This window comes from Lissotriton helveticus, chromosome 3_1 (assembly GCF_964261635.1).
Source record: "Lissotriton helveticus chromosome 3_1, aLisHel1.1, whole genome shotgun sequence".
Classification (NCBI taxonomy): Eukaryota; Metazoa; Chordata; class Amphibia; order Caudata; family Salamandridae; genus Lissotriton; species Lissotriton helveticus.
Genome location: NC_136061.1, coordinates 731,243,721 through 731,264,356, shown reverse-complemented (window position 1 = coordinate 731,264,356; position 20,636 = coordinate 731,243,721). Strand labels below are relative to the sequence as shown.

At 44.9% G+C, this 20,636-nt stretch overlaps 1 protein-coding gene across 15 annotated transcripts in view; it reads right to left on the bottom strand.

Annotated features, from left to right (window-relative positions):
* Positions 1 to 20,636, bottom strand: part of PPFIBP2 (PPFIB scaffold protein 2) — a 1,415,596-nt gene that overhangs the window by 262,527 nt on the left and 1,132,433 nt on the right. For 14 of the 15 annotated variants that reach the window (XM_078680889.1, XM_078680890.1, XM_078680881.1 and 11 more), the window contains 2 exons: positions 13,643 to 13,703; positions 11,856 to 11,897 (listed from right to left, as the gene is read on the bottom strand). In XM_078680889.1, coding sequence (XP_078537015.1) covers positions 11,856 to 11,897; positions 13,643 to 13,703 — 103 coding nt within the window. The remainder of the gene's footprint in view (positions 1 to 11,855; positions 11,898 to 13,642; positions 13,704 to 20,636) is intronic. The other variant, XM_078680892.1, reaches the window with a different exon arrangement.

The following is a 20,636-nucleotide window of genomic DNA, read 5'->3' as shown; positions in this document are numbered from 1 at the left end:
TACGGAACAGCAATGGTACAATCATTTTTTTAAGTTGTATTGTGGCGAGGTGGAATTAGAGTCAGTATTTAGTTCCCAATTAGAATTGGGCTTTGAGAGCTCTGCCGGACCTGATCCCTTTACATTAAAAGAGGTTGAGCTGGCCATTAAAAACATATCCCCGGGCAAGGCCGCAAGCCCGGATGGCCTACCTGGTTACCTTCTCCTACATGACCCTATGCTGTGGGCCAACTACATCAACCTCTTATTGAATTTGATTGTACAGGGCCAAGATATCCCTGAATCTTGGAAGGCGGCCAAGGTGGTAACTATACATAAGAAAGGAGACAGAGAGGACCCTGCCAACTACAGGCCGATTAGTTTAATCAATGTGATTCAGAAGGTAGTTGGTAGGGTCATTGTCTCCAGAATGGGGTCGTGGCTAGAAGAGGGAAATATCCTGTCACACTTTCTTGCGGGTTTCAGGTGGAGGGTGGGCACGATGGACCAGGTTTTCAGATTCTTTGCGGTTTATTGGAAATCTGTGTCCATCGGGAAAGGCGGTCTCTACCTGGCCTTCATAGACCAGAAACTCCTGGATAGGTTTAGCTTGTTTTGTGAAGAGCGTGGATTAACTATCAACACCTCCAAAACAAAGCTAATGGCATTGTCTTCATCTAAAAAATTAAAGAGGCTCAATATCCCCCTTAATGGGTCCCCCCTAGAGGTGGTTGAGGCATTCGACTTCCTGGGAATCAGAGTCAACAACAAAATGAATTGGAATTCCCATGTAGCGAAGATGCTTCTAAACCACAAGAGAGTCTTGGGAGCCATTCTAAGAGTTCAGCGGGGCTCCATCAGTAGACCCATAGCCCCGGCCCTCGCGGTATATGAAGAGAAGGCACTGGCCTCAGCAGTCTATGGTTCAGAACTGTGGGGATTCGAGAATACCATTGATCTGGTCAGAGCAAAGAATAAGTTCTTGAGAGATCTAGTTTCCCTCCCAGTTTCAACCCCCTTAAAGCCCCTCCTCTTTGACATGGGTAGACGCTCAATCAAGGACATAGTTCGCCTTCGTCCATTGTTGTTCTGGGTGCGCCTAAGAAGGTCACAATAACTGGCTAACTATGCAGCAGTCCTTGACAAACGTATCAACTTTAACAACTGCAACAAGATTCGGTGGCTGAGCAAGTTGAGGCAGTTGGTCATACGTATGGGGTTGGGTGAGTCTTGGATGGCCCAATCCCCTCCACCTAAACAGACTGTCAAGAAAATGTACTGGGATTGGGTGCAGAAGGAGGAATTACAGGGGCCCAAGTGGGGGTCTCTAACTGACCAATTTCTGATTCACAAGCCTGTTAGGAAGCTTGAACCGTTTTGGACTTTATTCAATCCCCAAGAGATAGAGCTCTTTTCTTAAAGTTCAGGCATGGAACATTACCAATAAACTCATTTACTGAGATTTGGAAATCTTCAAGGCCCCATCAGGCAACTTGTCCATGTTGTCCATGCCCTAAAGTGTCTCTACCACACTTTTTGTTTGCCTGTACAGCCTATAAGAGGGGCAGAAGAAGATGGCTGAAGCCGATATGTAATGAATTGGGCTTTAGACAACATAGTAAGGCCCTGCACATCCTCACAACAGATGTAACATCTTTGACCATTGTATGTAGGGTTGCAAAATTTCTGGGAAAAGCCTGGCAGATACGCACAAAGCTGATAAATAAGAATCTGAACATGACAATCGAAAATTAAACCTGATTATTTGTACCCAAATTGCCATAGCACTTTAGTCCCTCAGGGGTTTTTAATTGTACATAAGGTTTTTTTAATCGTATTTATGATCTGTATCTTCTTTTTATGAATTTTATGGGTTGTTTGTACATGGAAAATGTATTTACTTTTATGACAAATTTTTATCGAATAAAGTACTACAACATTGTATCAAGACTAATTTCTCTACTCGAGTTCTAATCTCCACAGCAAAGCTTAACAACGATAAAATAAAATTTATTTTCTTTTAGGAGTTTTATATAGCGCTGGCCAGACCCGAAGGTATCGGAGCGCTTTAAAACATTTGTCACGTTACAGTCATACAGTCTGGCAAAAAGATGATATGCTGGCTCAGGGCGTTTTGACAGTCTCAGTGCAAGGTAGATTCTTAATGCATGGACGTCTGGTAGTATTCCCGTTGTGCGCCTGTTGACTTCGACTCGGCCTCCTGTGGGGAGGCGCAATGAAGTCAAGGGTCGTGGAGGCGTAGGAGGTAGAAGCCTTAATGCCCCAGTAATAGTGCACTGCGGTGTGCTTTGGCTTGAGGACGGTAGCTATCGGTACGGGAGAGAACGATTGAGGAAGAGGTCTTTGAGCTGTTTTTTGAATTTTACAAAGAAGGGAGTGGTCTTGATATGGACAGGAATGGAGTTTCAGATTTTGGGTGCATTTCCAGTGATGGACCGGGCTGTGGTTTTTTGTTTGCGTGATCTCAGAGGGATGAGGAGTAGAGTGTTGGTGCTCCTTGTCTGGCCGGCCTTTTTGAGTTTGGAGGCCAGGTAGTCTGGTTTCCCTGCATGCAGGGCTTTGTACGTGAGGCAAGCAGTTCTGAAGCTGGCGCGCATTCAACAGGGAGCCATTTTAGTTCTCAGACAGCAGGTGAGATATAAGATAAGATCATATTTCTTAATTCCTGTGACCATTCTGGCTCCTGCGTTGAGGTTTGTTCTGAGGGGAGCTAAGTGGGATTTTGCTGTGCCTGTGAGGACTGCATTCCTGTAGTCGAGTCTAGACACCACCAGCGATTGAGTCGATTGCTTGAGGTCCTTGTGTGGGATGAAGGATTTTATTTTGTAGAGTAGTTTCAAGTTGAGAAAGGCGCTCTTTGCGGAGTTCTTGATGTGCTTTGCCATGTCAAGCTTTGGGTCTAGGGTGATTCCTAATGATTTAACAGAGTCAGCTAGGTTGAGATTGCTGTTGAAAGCATCAGGAGCTTTCTGCCATTCTAGGATTTGGGGGTTCTCTTCCTTGCTGGAGATAAGGAGGATTTCAGTTTTGTCTTGGTAGAGTTTTAGATGATTTATTGATAGCCAGTGTTGAACTTCTCTTAAAGTGTCATTGAGTCTCTGAATGTCCTCAATGGAGGAGGTTTTGAGATAGATCTGGGTGTCATCTGCATAGAGGTGGAAGGGGATGTCTGCATAGAGGTGGAAGGGGATGTTGGCTTTTTTTAGTATGTTGGTGAGGGGTTCCATGTAGATGTGGAAAAGATGCAGGGAAAGTACTTATCCTTGGGGTACACCCCTGCTGACGGAGTGCAAGTCGGATGAGAAGTTTTTGATTTTTATTCTTTGGGTATGGTTGTGGAGGAAGGAGGATAACCAGAGTAGAACCACCTCATCTACACCTACCCTTTCTTGGAGGACCTTGATGAGTCGATTATGGTCAACTGTGTCTTAAACTGTCGATAAGTCTAGGAGAATGAGGAGGCAACATTGGTCTGTATCTAGTGACTTGTAGATATCGTCTATGACGTTGAGGATCGCAGTCTCAGTGCTGCAGCCTTTTCTGAGGCCTATTGGTGGGGGTCTAGTAGGTGTGTTGAGTCAGTTGTAAGAAGACACACCTTTCTAGGATTTTGGATAGGAGGGTTAGATAGGAGACGGGTCTGAAGTTATTCAGATCGTTGGTGTACAGGCCCGTTTTTTCAGTAATGGCGTGACTTGGCCGACTTTCAGGCAATCTGGTATATCTCCTGTTTTAAGAGAGCCATTTATGATCTTGCTCTGCTATTTATGATCTTGCTCCAGAGCAGGGCTAGGGAGAGTTTAAGCTGTTCGGCCAGTTGGGCGGGTATAGGATCTTGGACGTGGGATGAAATGTTATCCTGTAGAATATCTGAAGTGGTTAATCACTTGCTAGAACACTTGATTGTCATGTCTGGGAGAAGTGCATGCCTGCATTTTAAATTCCTAGCAACCAGAATGTATACACTGGTCGATTATCAACAGCAGAACCAGGCAACAAATCATGAAATCTTTAGGGCCTTGATTATAAACTAATTCTTAATTCCAATGCAGCTGATAATGTAACTATGCACTGCATCTGAATGACAAGGTCTCAAACAAATCCACTGACTCAATAATTTCATATGGGGACCCGGCCTTCAGAAAGCAGCCAAAATATCCAGGTGAATATCAAAGGGAGAATGACAAACTACTGGGAAATCCTACCTCTAAATACCTGTTTTCCTTGCAATACCTCATTTCTCAGGAGTATTCCAGAGTTCATTTTGAAAGCCCCATTAACTCCACCCCTTAGAATTACCAGAACCACCAGCATCTGAAATACCGGTCGTGCAGACATAACAGGCCCAAATCTGTGGCACCTGTAATGATGCTCTAACTAGTGTGGGTGTGTGTGGCCCATTGGGTGCCCGCCGGCATTAGTTATCACCACCCAATTCATAAAAAAAAAAAAAACGGAATCATTATCCCACTTTTGCACTTGACCTACCCTGCAGGGTCACCCCCAAACATTTTACCTTTATCTCTTCTAGGATTGTGCATTTTACCACTGCTAATGAGTATTAAAGTGCTTGTGCTCGCTACAAATTACTTGGAGAAATTGGCTTACACCCAATTGGCACATTTAATTTACTTATTAAAACCCTAGTCAAGTGGTACTATATGTACCCAGTGCCTGTACACTAAATGCTACTGGTTGGCCTGCAGCACTCATTGTGCCACCCACTTAATTACCCCTTTAAACATGCTTATATATATATATATATATATATATATATATATATATATATATATTCACTGAAAAAACCATAGGTCATAGTTAGAAATTGGCGTTTAAAAAAGCTTAGAAATTCACTGAAAAAACATAGGTTTCAGGGACATTATAGTTAGTTGGACATTTCACTTGTTTAAAACCAGAGAAATTCGGCTTTTATAGTTAGTAGAGCTAACTATAACTCGCGCCCCCGCAACGCCTCCAGGGAGATGTTTTTTTTTTTTTAAGAGGGCTCTGTCTCCCCCCCTTCTTTTAGTTTTATGGGGCCCTGGGGACCCCATCCCCAGGGCCTGACTTTTTTTTTTAGTTTTAAAAAAACAGGAAGGGGGCTGCGTGGCCCCCCTTCTCTGGGCCAATTTAGGCCCCGGGACCCCTACCCCGGGGCATAGCAACCTTTTTCTAATTTATTCATATGGGAGGGGGGTCACGTGGCCCCCACCTGGGCCCATTTCAGCCCCAGGGACTCCATTCCCGGGGCATGTCCTCATTTTTTAAATGTATTTATATGGGAGAGGGGCCACCTGGCCCCCCTCCCGGGCCACTCCTGGCCCCGGGGACCTTACTGCAGGGGACCGTGGGGGGAGCCCCAATTCCCCCACGGTCCTGCCGGCTCCCCACCTCCTGCGGGAGACTGCATTGTTTTTGAGCAAAGGGAACTGCTGACATGCAGCTCCCCCCTTGCTCAAAAGCAATCCTGCTTTGCATTGTTGAAACGAGAGCAAGTTTCCTGCTCTCGCTTCAACGAAGCAAAGTAGAGTTTGCAAAGACAGGGCGGGAGCCGCGCGGCTCCCGCCCTGTCATTACAAACTGCAATGTCCCGGGGGTGTCATTACAAACTGCAATGTCCCGGGGGTGGGCACACCGGGACATTGCAGGAGGGGGGTGGTGGTCCCCAGGATCATCAAGGGCTCCAGGACCAGAAACGTGAAGTTCAAATTCATCCAGGCCATGATTCTTCACAGGGCATACCTCACCCCGAAGACGATACACAAGATGTTCCCCAGTGCCTCCCATCAGTGTCCGCGCTGTGGGACGGACGAGGCGGACTTCCTTCATATGCTTTGGTCGTGCCCGCGATTGAGGGGGTACTGGGGGGAGGTGTGTCAGACACTACGAGAGGTGTCTCGGATTCAGGTAAAGGACAGTGCATTGTATTGCCTAGTCGGGGCCCGGCCTCGCCCTAAGACATTAAAACCCAAGCTGAGATTTGTAGATTTGGCCCTTCTCCTAGCGATCAGGAAAATCACAATGCAGTGGAAGTCCCCGAGAGCGCCCAGGGCAGTGGCATGGCGAATCGACGTAGTAAAATGGGGTAAGGCAGAGAGTATTGCCCTTAGAAAGGAGGAAGAAAGGGGTAGGCGGAAAATCCCGATGGCACTGGACTGGGACACTATGCTGCTAACACTGGAGGGTATTGACCAGCCCTTGTCACAGGACACCTGAGCACACTGAGACCTGGGGGAACTAAGGTGACACGTGAAAGGCATTGAGAGGAATGGGAGTTGGTTGGAAGAGGTTTCATTGCAAAATCCTAGTGGAGACTGAATAGTGTTGGGGAGCATAGACCGATTGGACAGGAGGAATTAAGCACCAGAGTTAGACGGGTGGGGAGGGATAGTTGGGGAGGGGGTGGGAGGGGAAGGGACAGCCCCGGAAGTTCACAGAGACTGCTACTACTGTATGCAAAATTGGATGGAAATATGGGGAGTAGGTGGGGAGAAAATTGAAAACCGTGATGTATGACCTGTTTAAGATGACAATGTATGCTATGTTGGTAATATACATTCACGAATAAAGTTTTATAAAAAAAAAATCAAGGGCTCCAGGAGGGGGCCCCCCTCCTAATGTTTCTAACGCCCCGGGGAGGTGGTGGTGCCCGGGGAAGTGTGAGAGGGCTCGAGGCCCCCCACACTAATTATTTATTACAGCCCTTGGGAAGTGACGGTCCCCGGGGTTTGGGGCACCTGCGAGGACCCCGCCCTTATTTAAATTAAGCTCGGAGAGTTGGCAGTCCCCGGGGCTGCGGGTGCCCCCGCGGGCCCCTGCTACATACTGAAATTGCCCCCGGGACCTGGCCCATTTCAGATGGATTCGCGCACTAGCACGACCCTGCCGGAATTTTTTTTAAAAAAATGTTTTTTTTGGGCGGACCCCTTAGGCAGGCCTGGGGGGTCAGGGTGTTTTACTCTGCCTCCTTTTCTTGTTTTGACTCGTTCTCACCTTTTTTCTTCTCCCTCTGTACTGAGTCACAAGATGGCTGCAAACAATTCCTGGTTTGAAGGGTTGGCAGCCAATTAGAGGCAAGCTCGTGCTCAGGAGGGCTCAGCCAATCAGATCTAACAATTTTCAAATATCAGTATCTGTAAATCTTTAAATATCTCAAAAGATTCTGAACGGATTTTCACCATTTAAAAAAAGCATGCTTTCTGGACCAAGAGCTATCTCTCTGCCAGATTTGGTATAATTCCGTTTAGCAGTTCAGGCTGTAGCTGTGTCTAAAGTTTCCTATGGAAATTGACATAGAAAGACACGTTTTCTGCCCCCCCTTTTTTCTCGACCCCCCCCATTGATGAATCACCCCCGAACTTTCAAGACAGGAGCTGACCTGAGTGAACAATTAGTTTTGAAAATTTCATATAGATTCGTCAAACTGCACCAAAGTTTTTGGCAAGTCCTATGGAAACTGGGTTCTAACTATAACTACCTACTGGGGAGGAAGGAAGGGGGGAGGAGGGAAGGAAGGAAGGAAGTCTGTATGTATGGGTATGGCAAATCAAAAAAAGCCCTTCCTATGGAAACTAAGTCCGAACTATAACTACCTTCTTCCATAGGAAGGGCTTTTTTTTGATTTGCCAATATCTTTGGCTCCGCTTAACAAACCTTCATGACATTTTCACAACTTGAGCTTCAGGCAGGTCAGCTGCTGTGTTGAAAGTGTTGGGGTGATGTATCAAGCGGAGGCAGAGAAAAAGGGGGGAGGTGTTCGAAAATGGATTTTCCCCATGTTTATTCCCATAAGACCTTTGACTAAGCCTAGAGCCCTAGCTGCTGAATGGAATTACACCAAATTTGGCAGAAATGTAGACTTGGTTACACAGAGCACGCTTTTTGTGATTTGGTGGAAATTTGTTCAGTAGTTTTAGAGATATTTAAGGTAAAAATAATATAGATATGTTGGGATGCACTGTTCTTAAATCTCATTGGCTTTCAAAACTTCAACCAGGAAGTGTTGGCCGCCATCTTGGAACTCGGCTTGACCCAACCGCCACCTCCCCGGGGCAAAGTTGCTAAATTAATGCTGGGGACTCCACAGCCCCAGGAACTGCCACCTCCCTGGGGCAAAGTTGTGAAATAAATGCGGGGGCCCTCGAAGCACCCCCACAGTCCCGGGAACTGCCTCCTCCCAGGGTCAAAGTTGTTAAATTAATGCGGGGAGCCACATCCCGGGGCAATATTGTGAAATAAATGTGAGGGGCCCGAGCAGTCCATCCGCTGCCCCGGGTATCACCACCTCCGCGGGGCTGAAATAAATTAATGTAGGGGGGCATCACAGACTCCCAGGCCTGGTGACCGCCACCTCCAGAGGGCAAAGTTTTGCTAAGAGGGGGGCCTCGAGAAGCCACCTCATGAGGTGCCCACCCTTGAGAGGTAACCCGTTTTATTGGTGGAAGCTGACACCGCCCATCGAGCAAAGGCAGACTTAACTCTGCTTTCTGCAAACCAGAGCAGTAAAACAAATCTGTCTTGCAGAAAGCAGAGTTTTCATTTGTACCCCTGCACGCTAATATGTGTGCAGGGAAACAGATGAAAATATGGGCTCAGACAGACAAGAAGCTGCCTTTCAGCAGCTCCCGGTCTATCACAGCAAACCCGACTCCCGCATGAGGTGGGGAGCCGGTTGGGACCGTGGGGACCTTAAGGCTCCTCAAGCAGTTCCACTGCCCACTGGGTGCACTGGGGGTACCCAGGTGGCATGGCTAGGTCCCAGGGGATTGGGGGCCGAAATGTACCAAGGGAGGTGTGCCACATGACCCTCTTCCCTATAGTACAAAATACAGAAGCACTTACTTCTGTAAAGTACAAATCATCCAAATGTGTTTTCTCTGCATTTCCACAATGAAGAGTTATCTGTAATCTGTGAGGGATTTTTTTAATCCTTGCTTTTCTCAAGCGCAATATCTCACGTAGAATCGGTGACAAAGGGATTTTTTCTTGTCATCTGCTGCTTAGACCAGAGATAGTTTTCTTTTAAAAACTAGACGTATGTAAACTTGCCTAGAAGCCCAGAGTGTTTGATCCCACCCATATACATTAGCTGTATGCATCATCTTCTTGCTCTTTTACCAAGATAATGGACAGCTTACTAAAAGGCCCTCTGAATGGGTTTCCTGATAATTTTGGAGAGAGGGTCTTGATGCCTAGATATACACTTACTTCTGTAAAGTACAAATCATCCAAAGTGTGTTTTCTCTGCAGATCTACCATGTAAAAGTTATCTGTTGAATACGCTCAAGCAACACTCACATTGGCAAAGTTACAGACACACAAGGCCACTGAAGACATTTCCTCAGCGATTTTTGCACAGTGGTAGTGTAGGAGATGCACTATATCTTTACCGAACTGGGTAGCACTTACTAATTAGCCAATAGAAAGTACTCCAGTTGGGTAGAGGTGTTGCACAAAACGGTTGCCTCTTTTTGGATAAAGACACAGTGCAGGGTTCATTCATTGCACGATGATCATTTCAACAGAAATTAAACTTCAACAGGTTACAGTTAGGAAATAAATCTTAAAAAAACAATGAAATTCATTAAAAAAACATGTGATGTCATCAGCGATGTCATCAGTGATGTCACTGACCATGTCATGAGTGATTTAATATGTGAGGTAATAAGCAGTGCATTGCGGTGGTGTAGGTTATAGTTAGCTCAGCTAACTATATCAGCTGAATTTCTCTGGTTTTGCATGAGTGAAACATGAGCCTAACTATTACGTCCCTGTAACTGTTTTTTTCAGTGAATTTCTACGTTTTTTTAATTCGATTTCCTAACTATATATATATATATATATATATATATATATATATATATATATATATATATATATATACTATATATATATATACATACACACACACATACATACACATAGACACCCTGAACGGCCCTTAGGATAGAGTGCAATTCTGAAAATGCCACTTTTAGAAAGTGGGCCTTATATTGTCCTAGCTTTCAGGTGCCGGGAGCCTATATCTAGGTGCACATGGCTAGATGTAGTTAGAAATCGGCCTTTGTGTATTTCTCCCACATAGTATCACAAAAGGGTGACTGGGGGTAGGTAGGTTGGGGCATCTTCAGAGATGCAAAGGGTGGATTGGTCACCTACCAGACTTGCACTTTAAAGTCATTGCCCCAAAATGCTCACAAAGAACTTCACTCTAGTCTATTGTCACCCAAGACCCTTTGGAGCCAAGGCAGGGGAAGGAAGGAAATCCAGACAAGTTTGGAAAAACTGGAGAAGCTTCTCCCACTTCAAAGGGGACATCAGGTATAACAATGGGGCCATCAGGTATAACAATAGAACCCTCATACCCACTCTTCAAGATACTCCTGGACCTGCGAATGCTACAGAAGGACTGCACTGCTGTCTAAGAAAGAAGACTAGAACTGCTCCTTTCATCCCAGGCTACCTGAGTGACTCCAAGGGTCATCTGACTGACCTCCTGTTCTGAGCTACAGGGACATAACAAGCCCCAGAGGCCTCCCTGCAACTGTTCAACTGACCTGCTGCACTGAGCCTGATTCTGACTACAACTGGATTGCGCTGAGTCCTGCTGGAGTGAGCTACTGATCCCCCAAGTGGTGCCTCCCCAGGTCTTGGGCCCATGGGTAGCATCGAGAGTGCTCCAACTGGCCTAACTGAAGGCTCCACCCAATCCAAAGCAAAGCAACGCAAAGCCTCGCCGCACAGCTGCAAATTTATATGGAGCCAACGCCGAACAACTGGAAGCCAGCAAAGCCTCGAAGCACAGCTGCCAGCCGGATTGGATCTGATGTCAAGTGACACAAACATCATTGGAACCAACGCTCAGCAACTCAAAGCCCCACAAGGGCTTGCCCCACAGCTCATCAGAACAGATGCAGAGTGACGCAAAGCCCCAAAAAGCATCACCGCATAGTGACAAAGCCTCGCTAAGCAACGCTGTGCAGACCGTGCACCAAGGGCATAAGGTACAATCCTCAGTGGCCAAAACTTGGTATTGTGCCCCGCCTGACCTCTATTGTGGTTGGTCTGAATTTGTGATTTTTTCCCAGCTCAGCATTGACCATATAGCCTCAGTTGGCACTTTGTGCCTTTTAGCACTACTTTTATCTAAATCTTTAAAATTGTCATTTTGGTCTTCAATAATTTAATAAAATGTACACTATTTTTCTTGTGTTGTCACTTTATAACTGTCTAAGTCCTGCATAAATAGTTTACACATTGCCTTAAACTTGAGGCTGACTGCTTTTGCTCAAAGCTAACAGTGGGTAAAGCACAGTCTAATTTAGTGACTGGTTGTGGTTCACCAAGACAAGGATTGTGGCTGTTGCTTGATAAGAGCTCACATATCCCTCAACCAACAAGCCAGTTTCTTTCAAGGACAAATGAACATCTCCATCAGAATTTGATGTGTATTTCCTTTATAAAGCATGGAGCAGTAAACGGAACAAAAGACCAAAACGTGAGAGAGAGACTACAGTTTTCTGGCTTTTCTTGTACCATATGTGTAACTGTGTACTAGACCTGCACCGAAATAGGTTATGTCATTAATTCTCTGTATACTGCATCTTCCTGATTATGTTTAATTTAGTTAGGTGACCCAAATCTAGAAAAAGGGAGCTGACAAACACGTGGATGAAACAAAATCACAAGAGTCGGTGTTTTTCTCCAAAATAAATACATCAAAACCTTTAGAAATGTCACGGACACAGGCAAAGACACAACATGCATCAACAAATACAAATTCAACAAGTACAAACAACGAAAAGCAAAGTCCGTGAATAGAAATGTTAATATTAGTTAATTAAGTGTTAATATACCTCAGTTTCAACCACAGGGTCTACTGGTTTCTCATCTACATGCTATGTAGTTGGAGTGCGGATAATTTCAAAACATGATGGAGAAAAAGTAACAAACAAATATTAGTAAAAGCACATGTACAGCACAGGACAGTAAATGGTTTAAGTGCAAAAATTAAAAGCTGTTAGAAACTTTTAATCACACTGATGAGGGTACCATTCAAGAGAGAACATTATTATTTAGAGATGTTTCATTGACTTGGCTTACAATGTTTCAATTTGCTTTAGGTAATCACATGTTTAACGCACATGATCTGCAAACAAGCACTCTTCTCCTTACTTACAAAGGACTTTCCTAAGCATGTTCAATCAGCTGCAAATTAACACTCTGTAGTTTACAATATGAGGAGTGCATGACCTGAAAGGTGTGTCAGAACAGTCATCTCCGTTTCCCTGTCCACTTTTGTGACATCCCTCCTTTACCACTACTGGGGAATAGCCACCAGTGTGGCCTACATACATCAGGCTTGGAAGGAGCAAGTGACTTTGGTAGAGTAGGAGTAAAATAAGGGTCCATAACTATGCTTCTGAGAACTCTGATATGAACACAGAATTTGAACTGCTAGCCAAGGCCTCCTCTAGTTTAGGATCAAAAGATCACTCCCACTCAGTACTCCATCATGCAGGCATAACCTTTTTTTATTTTTTTACAAAATGTGATTTGAATTTCAATGTCCTCAATGCACAAAATTCATATATGAAACATATTTTGGTGTCACCTATACAAAGGAATCACAGGTTGCTGGAAAGGGCTTAAATCCATGCTTAGATACTGCCGGAATGCATGGAGCTAAACTACCGAATGCAACCCAAGCTCCATTATCCTGATTTCTTCACAACCATTTAGCAGCCTCCCTGCTTTAAATGATGTGGTGCTTCAGTGCTATGCTCTAATTTCTCTGCACATGCATCTTTAAATGTCCAATTTGTAACATTATTACGAAAAAATCATATGAGGAACCTGGTGACTGACCTGTTTTCTTATGAGAAGATCATGACTTTTTCACACTCCATTTCTGGGGAAGAAAACTATAAATAATTGTGCTTTTACCGTTCGCAAATGCTGGGAAATAGCACAATGTACTTAGCCAATTACACTGACAGATGAATGTCTGATCATAGTAAAATTCCAAATGGGGGAAGCCGTGAAACTTTCATGGATCTTTGGTGAAGACTTTGAAGCCTAAGTTCCGAAGCAGAAAGGACATCTTTGGGTGCATTCCCTATTTGACGCTATGTAGACTGTGATTCAGGAAAAGTTACAAATTAATAAACTAATATATACATCTGGCATGCCATGCGCTCATGCTCGGGGATATTTCTTAGACATTGAGGGCCATCTTAGCTCTTTTACCTTTGTACAAGGAGCTCTAGCGTCTTCATTCAACAGGACCTAATCCGAAGTGTAAATTTGACTACCCAGGATAGCTGTGTAGTTCATAATCCATCTGACCCTTCATATTACCTTGTGGACAGAAGCCACCTTATGCCAGTATTAAACAAACAGGCAGTGGTGTTCCTATAATTTGAGAAAGTGAAGGGGCCAGGCACTTATGAATTCATGCTTATGCCAGGCCATCTAATGAACATTAACACAGAATAGCTTAATTTTCAATAATTTCAATTAGAGGAAATAACACCCATGTCAACAGGTGATTAAGAGTTCACTATTAATAACAGTGGAAAATGCACAGCCAATTAATGCATTCTACCAATAAAAGACTGAAAGAAAAGTTTCAAAACCAAACCTTTTCTAAAGATTCACTTTGGAGATCTTCAAGACTACTTGACAGGTTTCTTTGAAGAGTTCTGGAAAGGAAAAGTCAAAGGTAGAAATGATAAATATTACTATCACATTTTTCATCTTAGGGCACTGAACCAATCCTACATTTGTAAACTAAAAAAAAAAAACAGTATTCATAGACGTATGTATTACCCGTAAAATGACTAGCAATCAGGTGCAAAGTTGTAAAAGGTAAAACTATGAAGGGTTGTCACAGGAAGAGGACTTTGTATTTGGCATTCAGATGTTTTTCACAAGTTTCTTGCTTTGCACCACAGAGAAGAGGAATGAATGCCTTTTTCTGTAGTTGTCCCCACATTGTGGAACCCACTGATGCGTAGGCGGCAAGCCATGTCGATGGTGCAAACATTTATTTCCCTCATACAATAATAGTGATCTGCTGGTTATAGGCCAATCAGAAGTAGCTGATTCATAATCTGATGTACCAACTGTATTTAGATCACCTATATTTAGAATACTAAAATATTTTATTCATTTAAATTCATCTGCTTTTTACTGTATCAATATCAGTTTGAAAAACATTTTAATTGTCAAAGCTTTATTCCAAGTGAAGAGAGATCTAAAATGTGTTTTAAATGCTCTAACATTACTTAATTTATTAAAGCGTGCAGGCTTTTTATGAATAATGCCCTTGTACTTTCAGTTGCCTCTGTGAGGCCATCCTTCTCCTCCAATAGTACAAAAAGAAAAAGATGATAAATATTGTTAGTACCTACAGAATGTTTGTAGGGATAAGTATTAAAGAGTGTTTTCTTTTGCCCACCATAATAAAAAAAAAAAGAGAGCACTCAACAACTCAAAAGTTAAATGTAGGAAACAAAGGCTAACTAGGTTTCAGAAAGACTTGCTATAAATGTTACAGTTGTACATATGTAACTTACTATATGATTAAGTAACATTTTACAATATAATAAAAGGCAAAACATACACAAAATGTCAGATTACCTTTCACAACTATAGCATCATCCATGCTAAAAGTATGTTACCATTCACAAATTAAAACTTCTCAAAATTTACAATTGTTAAATGCTTATTAAGAGCTTGTCAAAATCATTAAAAAATAATTTTAAATGCATTGTACACCAGTCAGAAACTAAAAAGTATTAGTCACAACAAGATAAGCCGAACTCAAAGTGACATGATGCACAATAACTACTTTTTCGATTTTTACTGATAAAAGCAGTTTGAGATGCTACCTTCCTTCTCCACTTTCAAACGATAATGCTTTTCAATTAGTCTCTTTTCTTGCTAACCTTATAGATCCTTAAAAACTGTGCAACCCTACATGTTGGAATGCCTGGAATGTTTGAACTAAAACAAACTACAGAATTATATTTCCACAATTTCCCCTTTTACAAAATATTAGCAAAGCCATAAATCAGGGATTAGGGTTCTGCGAGTTGGGGATTCACTGATGTAATCACATAGTCTGTGTCCTATGATAATCAATTTTGAAGTATTCCGCTTAGCCAGAGTTTTATGCATGGGTGTCGAGTAAGCATATATACATGATTTTGGGGCTGTTTATTTGATTCATAGCCTGCATTTTAGTTTGCTTGGGCTCTCAAATGACTGAGTGACCCAGTGGGCACATTTTGTTTGAGAGACTTCTGCTGTTCAATGTCTCATAAATTAATTCTATCATACATTGTTTTGCCATCATTATTCTGCTTCTAGTTCCTTTAACCCCTTCCGTGCTCGTGACGGAACCACTCCGGCACGAGCCACGGACGCGCTGTGCTGGTGACGGAGTGGTTCCGTCACTGCGCAGCTGCCCCGCCCACACTGCAGGAATTCCGTGCCTGCGAGGCAGTTCTACTGAGCGGGCGGGGCCGTGACGGAACCACTCTGTCACAAGCACAGCGCGCCCGAGGCTCGTGACGGAGTGGTTCCTTCACGAGCATGGCGGCGCCGCGCGGACCCCCCTCACCCCCAGCGCCGCGGCGGAATTACCGCCGCGGCCAAGGGGTTAAGGAAGTTCTTAACCAAGAACCACTGCATCAAACATTCATGTTGGCACCTTCTGAAAATATTTCCATAGGAGCTCTTTCACTGAGCCCTGTGTGAGAAGCCAGGACCGGTCTGCAGTGTCCCCCCACTTTTAGCCCCCATTTTGACCACTAGATGCTGGTTTTCTTACTAAGCCTGTACCTTGGGCTCTACTAACTAGACCCAGGGCGTGTACTCTGTGTTAAAAGTACATGGTAATTTGGTGGTATTACAATTGGGAATGACAGACCCCTGTAAGCGCCTACTAGATAATAAGACAAGGGGGGTTCATTCAAACTACATATAAGTCCCTAGTATATAACAGGGCAGGGAGGTTTAGAGGCCCAGTAGATTTTCTTTACTGGTGTGTGTGCTAGTGTGGTGCCTGCTTTCATTTTAAAAGCTAGACCTGCCTTGCTAGCAGCTTTTAAATATAAATGATATGCAAATTCGACTTTGGACTTTAAGGTACATCCAAAGTATTAATCTACCTTATTTTTACATATGTCACCTCTAATGTCTCCCCGAGGGGACCCCGCGGTAGAGTGCCTTGTAACTATAAGCAGGGACATAAAATATGTTCGTTGTTTCCCCATTGTAGTGAACGGCCACACAGGCTAGCATTGCAATATCCTATTGAAATATAAATATTGTTATGAGCCATGTAAAAAATATACTTCAAGATATCAAATTAATAGTTGAGATAAAAGTCAACAACTTGCCACTGTTGTATTAGTAATACCTATTAAAGGAAAGAAGTTATTAAGCTGTCTTTTATGTGAGCTTCCCAGCTGCTCTCTCCTGATTGGCAAGCCTGCTTCCAGGCTGTGTCAGTTTTGTCTGATGAGGTGTGAAAGGCCCTGTCAGAGGACACAGTAGGTTTCCTGTGGGTGAAGAAGTACAAGCCGCAGAGCAGATGGCAGGATGGGGGTGAAGAGTATCAAAACTGGTCTTTAAAGGGAGTGTCGCTCTTTATGATAGCATAGGCCCACCTCCACATCCTGCTTATTCAGACACACAGGAGCCTCTGTAATTAGATTAGGGAGATGGTTGAAAATGGATTCCCAAGCACTCCCTTTCCACGCCAGGAGGTTGGGTTAGCCTGATACAGCTCCACTGAAGAGATTTTCTCCTTGTCCGATTTTGAGAAAATTGTGTTTTCTAGGACAAGAATGTGCCAGACTTAGGAGAAAGTGATACACCTGGGTGTCACACTGCATCCCAGTGGCCAGGGGTGTCCGCCTGCTTGAAGCCCAGAAACTGTGAATAAATATAGGAGAGCTGCATAGCTCTTAGATTTGCTGCCTGAAAAGACGCGAAGAAGGACTGCCCTGCTGACTCCTTGTCATGCACCAAGAGGACTGCACTCACCAGGACTGCACACTGTGGTAATCAGCACTAGAAGGACTTTGCCTGACCCTGAAAGTCTAAGGAGTGGACTCCCTGCAAGCTCAGGTCAACAAAGCCCACCTGCATCATCTCCACCAAGAGTCGCCAGCCTGGAGAGCGTCCAGTGGACTTTTAAGGGTTTGGCTAGGTGCATTGTGGGAATTGTAGTCCATGCATCCCAAGGACCATCTAGGGGATTCCAGACCCTTTGATGTGGGTTTTGGATACGTTGAACCGTCAAGCGAAACTTCAGGAAGAAGTTCCAGAAGTTTAGAGCAACTTTTGGAAAAAGCTACAAAAGTTGACTCACTCGACGTCGAGTCTCAAATTGGCTACCTTCAACGGTGACCTGTATTTCATGTTTGTCCCACTGAAAGCTCCAGAGCTCCAAACTTCCAGGATTTGACCAGGACCTCGCAAAAACTCAAGCTGGCGAACCTGCTCAAATGCGGCCTGACAAAGTGGCTTGCTGGAGGTCGACAGAAAAAGCTCCAGAAAAACAACTAAGTGTGATGGTAAAATTTTGACCGAGGACTTCCGCTTAGTGTATCCGACCAGGTCTCCATCACAGTCAGCCTCAAACTTTGACGTTCTATCAATCAATCAGTGGTTTATAGAGCGTGCTACTCACCCGTGAGGGTCTCAAGGCGCTTGGGGGAGGGAGGGGGTAGAACAGCTCGAGGTCAGTCGAAGAGCCAGGTCTTGAGGTCTTTCCTGAAAGTGTGGAGGGTTGGGGAGCGTCTGATGTTGACCGGGAGAGCGTTCCAGGTTTGGGCTGCGATGTAGGAGAAAGTTCTCCCGCCCATTCTGCTTCTATGGATGCGGGGGGTCTCTGCTAGGGTGAGGTCGGCGAAGCGGAGGTTCTTCTTGGGAACGTGGAAACACACTCGGTCGTTGATGTATTTGGGTCCGATGTTGTTGAGGGATTTGTAGGCATGGGTAAGGAGTTTGTAGGTGACCCTCTTCTCGATGGGGAGCCAGTGGAGGTTTCGCAGGTGTTGGGTCACATGTTCGTGGCGCGGTGTCCCTAGGACGAGCCTGGCGTCAGCGTTCTAGATGGTTTGTAGCTTGCGTAGAAGTGTTTCGTTGATTCCGGCGTAGAGGGAGTTGCCGTAGTCAAGTCTGCTGGTGATGAGTGGGTGACGGTCTTTCTCTGGTCGGGGGGATCCATTTGACCCAGTCAAGTGTGATCAGATGTCCCAAAGTGGTGCTATATCTTTTTAAGCATTAGAACGTGTTTTCTTCTTTAAAAACTCCCATCTCCAGTTCCCTACATTGGATTTTTGCAATTTTGGTGTCTATTTGTTCATAAAAAAAATTATACATTTTTTTAATTGGAGTTGTTTTTTTATTGTGTGTTGTGTCTTATTTATTAAATGTATTGGTGTTTCTAAATGCTTTACACACTTGTCTCCTAAGTTATGCCTGCCTACTCGTTGCTAGCTACCAAGGGTTGAGCAAGGGAATACTTTATTGAGACATTGTCAGAACCTTTTTTTGTGTTTGTGGGTTTATTAGTGGTAAGTAACTACTTATCACTACTAATTAACCACTTTCCAACACCCTGCCATTTTTTGTTTCAGGTCTATTTAATTTTCAAACAAACACAAAGAGCAGGTCCGATGGCACACAGCGTTAAGCCCACAAACCTATATAGGGCCGGCCGCGTAGTTGAATGTTTATACAGGGTCCTACAAAAAGGTCCATCACATAAAGCAAGGTATAGCACAGCGTAATGACTACAACCCACGAGGGCCCGGCCACGTAAGATGCTATTTAGAGCCAGAACAGTAGGGCATGGCGTACATGAGGACCCCGGAGGATCTACAGCGGCATCAGACAGGCAACAAGCCTTAAGGTAACAGACAGACTTAGGCAGATATTAGAATCATGAGAATAGGAAAGGAAGAGAGAGAGACAATAGGACAGAATAGAGTATAATAGAGTGATGTGTGTGGGGAGGGGGAAACGCAGATATCATCGCATATGCTGGCTGGGACCAAGACCAGAGGAGCTCCGCAAGCAAGCAACTAAGCGAGCAAGGCGCCTACGGGAGTAGTCGACAAGAATCAGACGGAACAATCGCATCCTCAAAAAGGCGTAGCGCCCTAAGCCTGGCGGGCATATAACGCGCACGTTCGACCATGCGGAGATATTTAATCAGAGGTTGCCAAACAGTCTTAAAGCGGGTATCGCTTGCTTGTAGCAGCGCTGTGAAAAGCTCCATAGCTATGACATGCCATAAACGCAGGAACCGAGCGGCAACTGGAGGAGCCTCGGTTCGTTTCCAATACAAGGATATAAGCTGCTTAGCCGCCCCTAGCATGTGAAGCACCAGAGTCCAGTCGCTCCGAGTGAGTGCTTTCAGGCCGATGGGTTTGATGCCCAATAGGATCGTGCTCATGGCCTCAGGCAGATGGAATCCCAGTACCCCCCTAATGTGGCTAAGTACCTCCTTCCAGAACATGTTCAACGCTGAGCATGACCACCACACATGAATGAAATCCCCAGATGCAGTCAGACACCTCCAACACAGGGAAGAAGACGCAGGGAACATCCTATGCAACCGCAGGGGTGTAGAATACCATTGGGTCATAATTTTATATGCATTCTCCCGCTGTGGAATACTGCAATAGATTTTGGGGATATCTTGCCACAGTCGGTTCCACTGCGCAGGCGTAATGTCCGTTGTAGAAGCCGACTGCCATTGCCTCTGATACGGGTGAGAGGGTACTACTGGAGGGTGCTGCAGGATCTGATAGACTGGGTCCCTGAGAATACTCCGCGGCAGGCGCCACCGCACTTCACGAGTGGGGTGAGCGGCCGGGTCCTGCAGGAGCAGCTCAACATGGGCGTGATCTGAGAGCGAGATATCAGATATGGAGGCCCCCAGCATGTCCCGTATCAAAGGGTGGGAAACAAATAGATAATCTATACGGGAGTACGAGCGATGAACATGGGAGTAGTACGAGTAATCCCGCAACTCTGGGGAATGATATCTCCACGTGTCTATCAACCCCAGATCTGTCATCTGATTGCGAAACGCTAGCGACATAGCCCCCATCCCGCTAAAGGAAGGTGCACTACGGTCCTTATTGGGGTCCCATACTAGATTAAAATCTCCCCCAAAGATTATCGAGGAGTCACCCTGCGGCACGTGATCCCTTAAAAGAGTTAGGAGGTATCTGTCCTGCATCTGGTTGAGCGCGTATACATAACACAATGTAAACTGGCGTCGCCCAATCCCCACGGTGAACCTAAGGAGGCACCCGTCCCCGCTCTTAAAGGGTTTGGCCTCCCCCGCCTGATGCCACTTCTACACAGTATGGCCACACCAGCCGTCTTGGTATCCGCTGCAGCCCAGAATTGGAGGGGGTATTTGGGGTGTGCCATACGCCGCTCATCAGCTTGGATGAGGTGAGTTTCTTGGAGAAAAATGATGTCAGGACTATGCTGGAGCAGATAGCACCACGTCTGCCTCAGTTTATTGGGGGAGTTTAGGCCCTTGACGTTAAGCGTCAAGACTTTCAATGGGCGTGGTAGGTCCACAGTCATGGTGG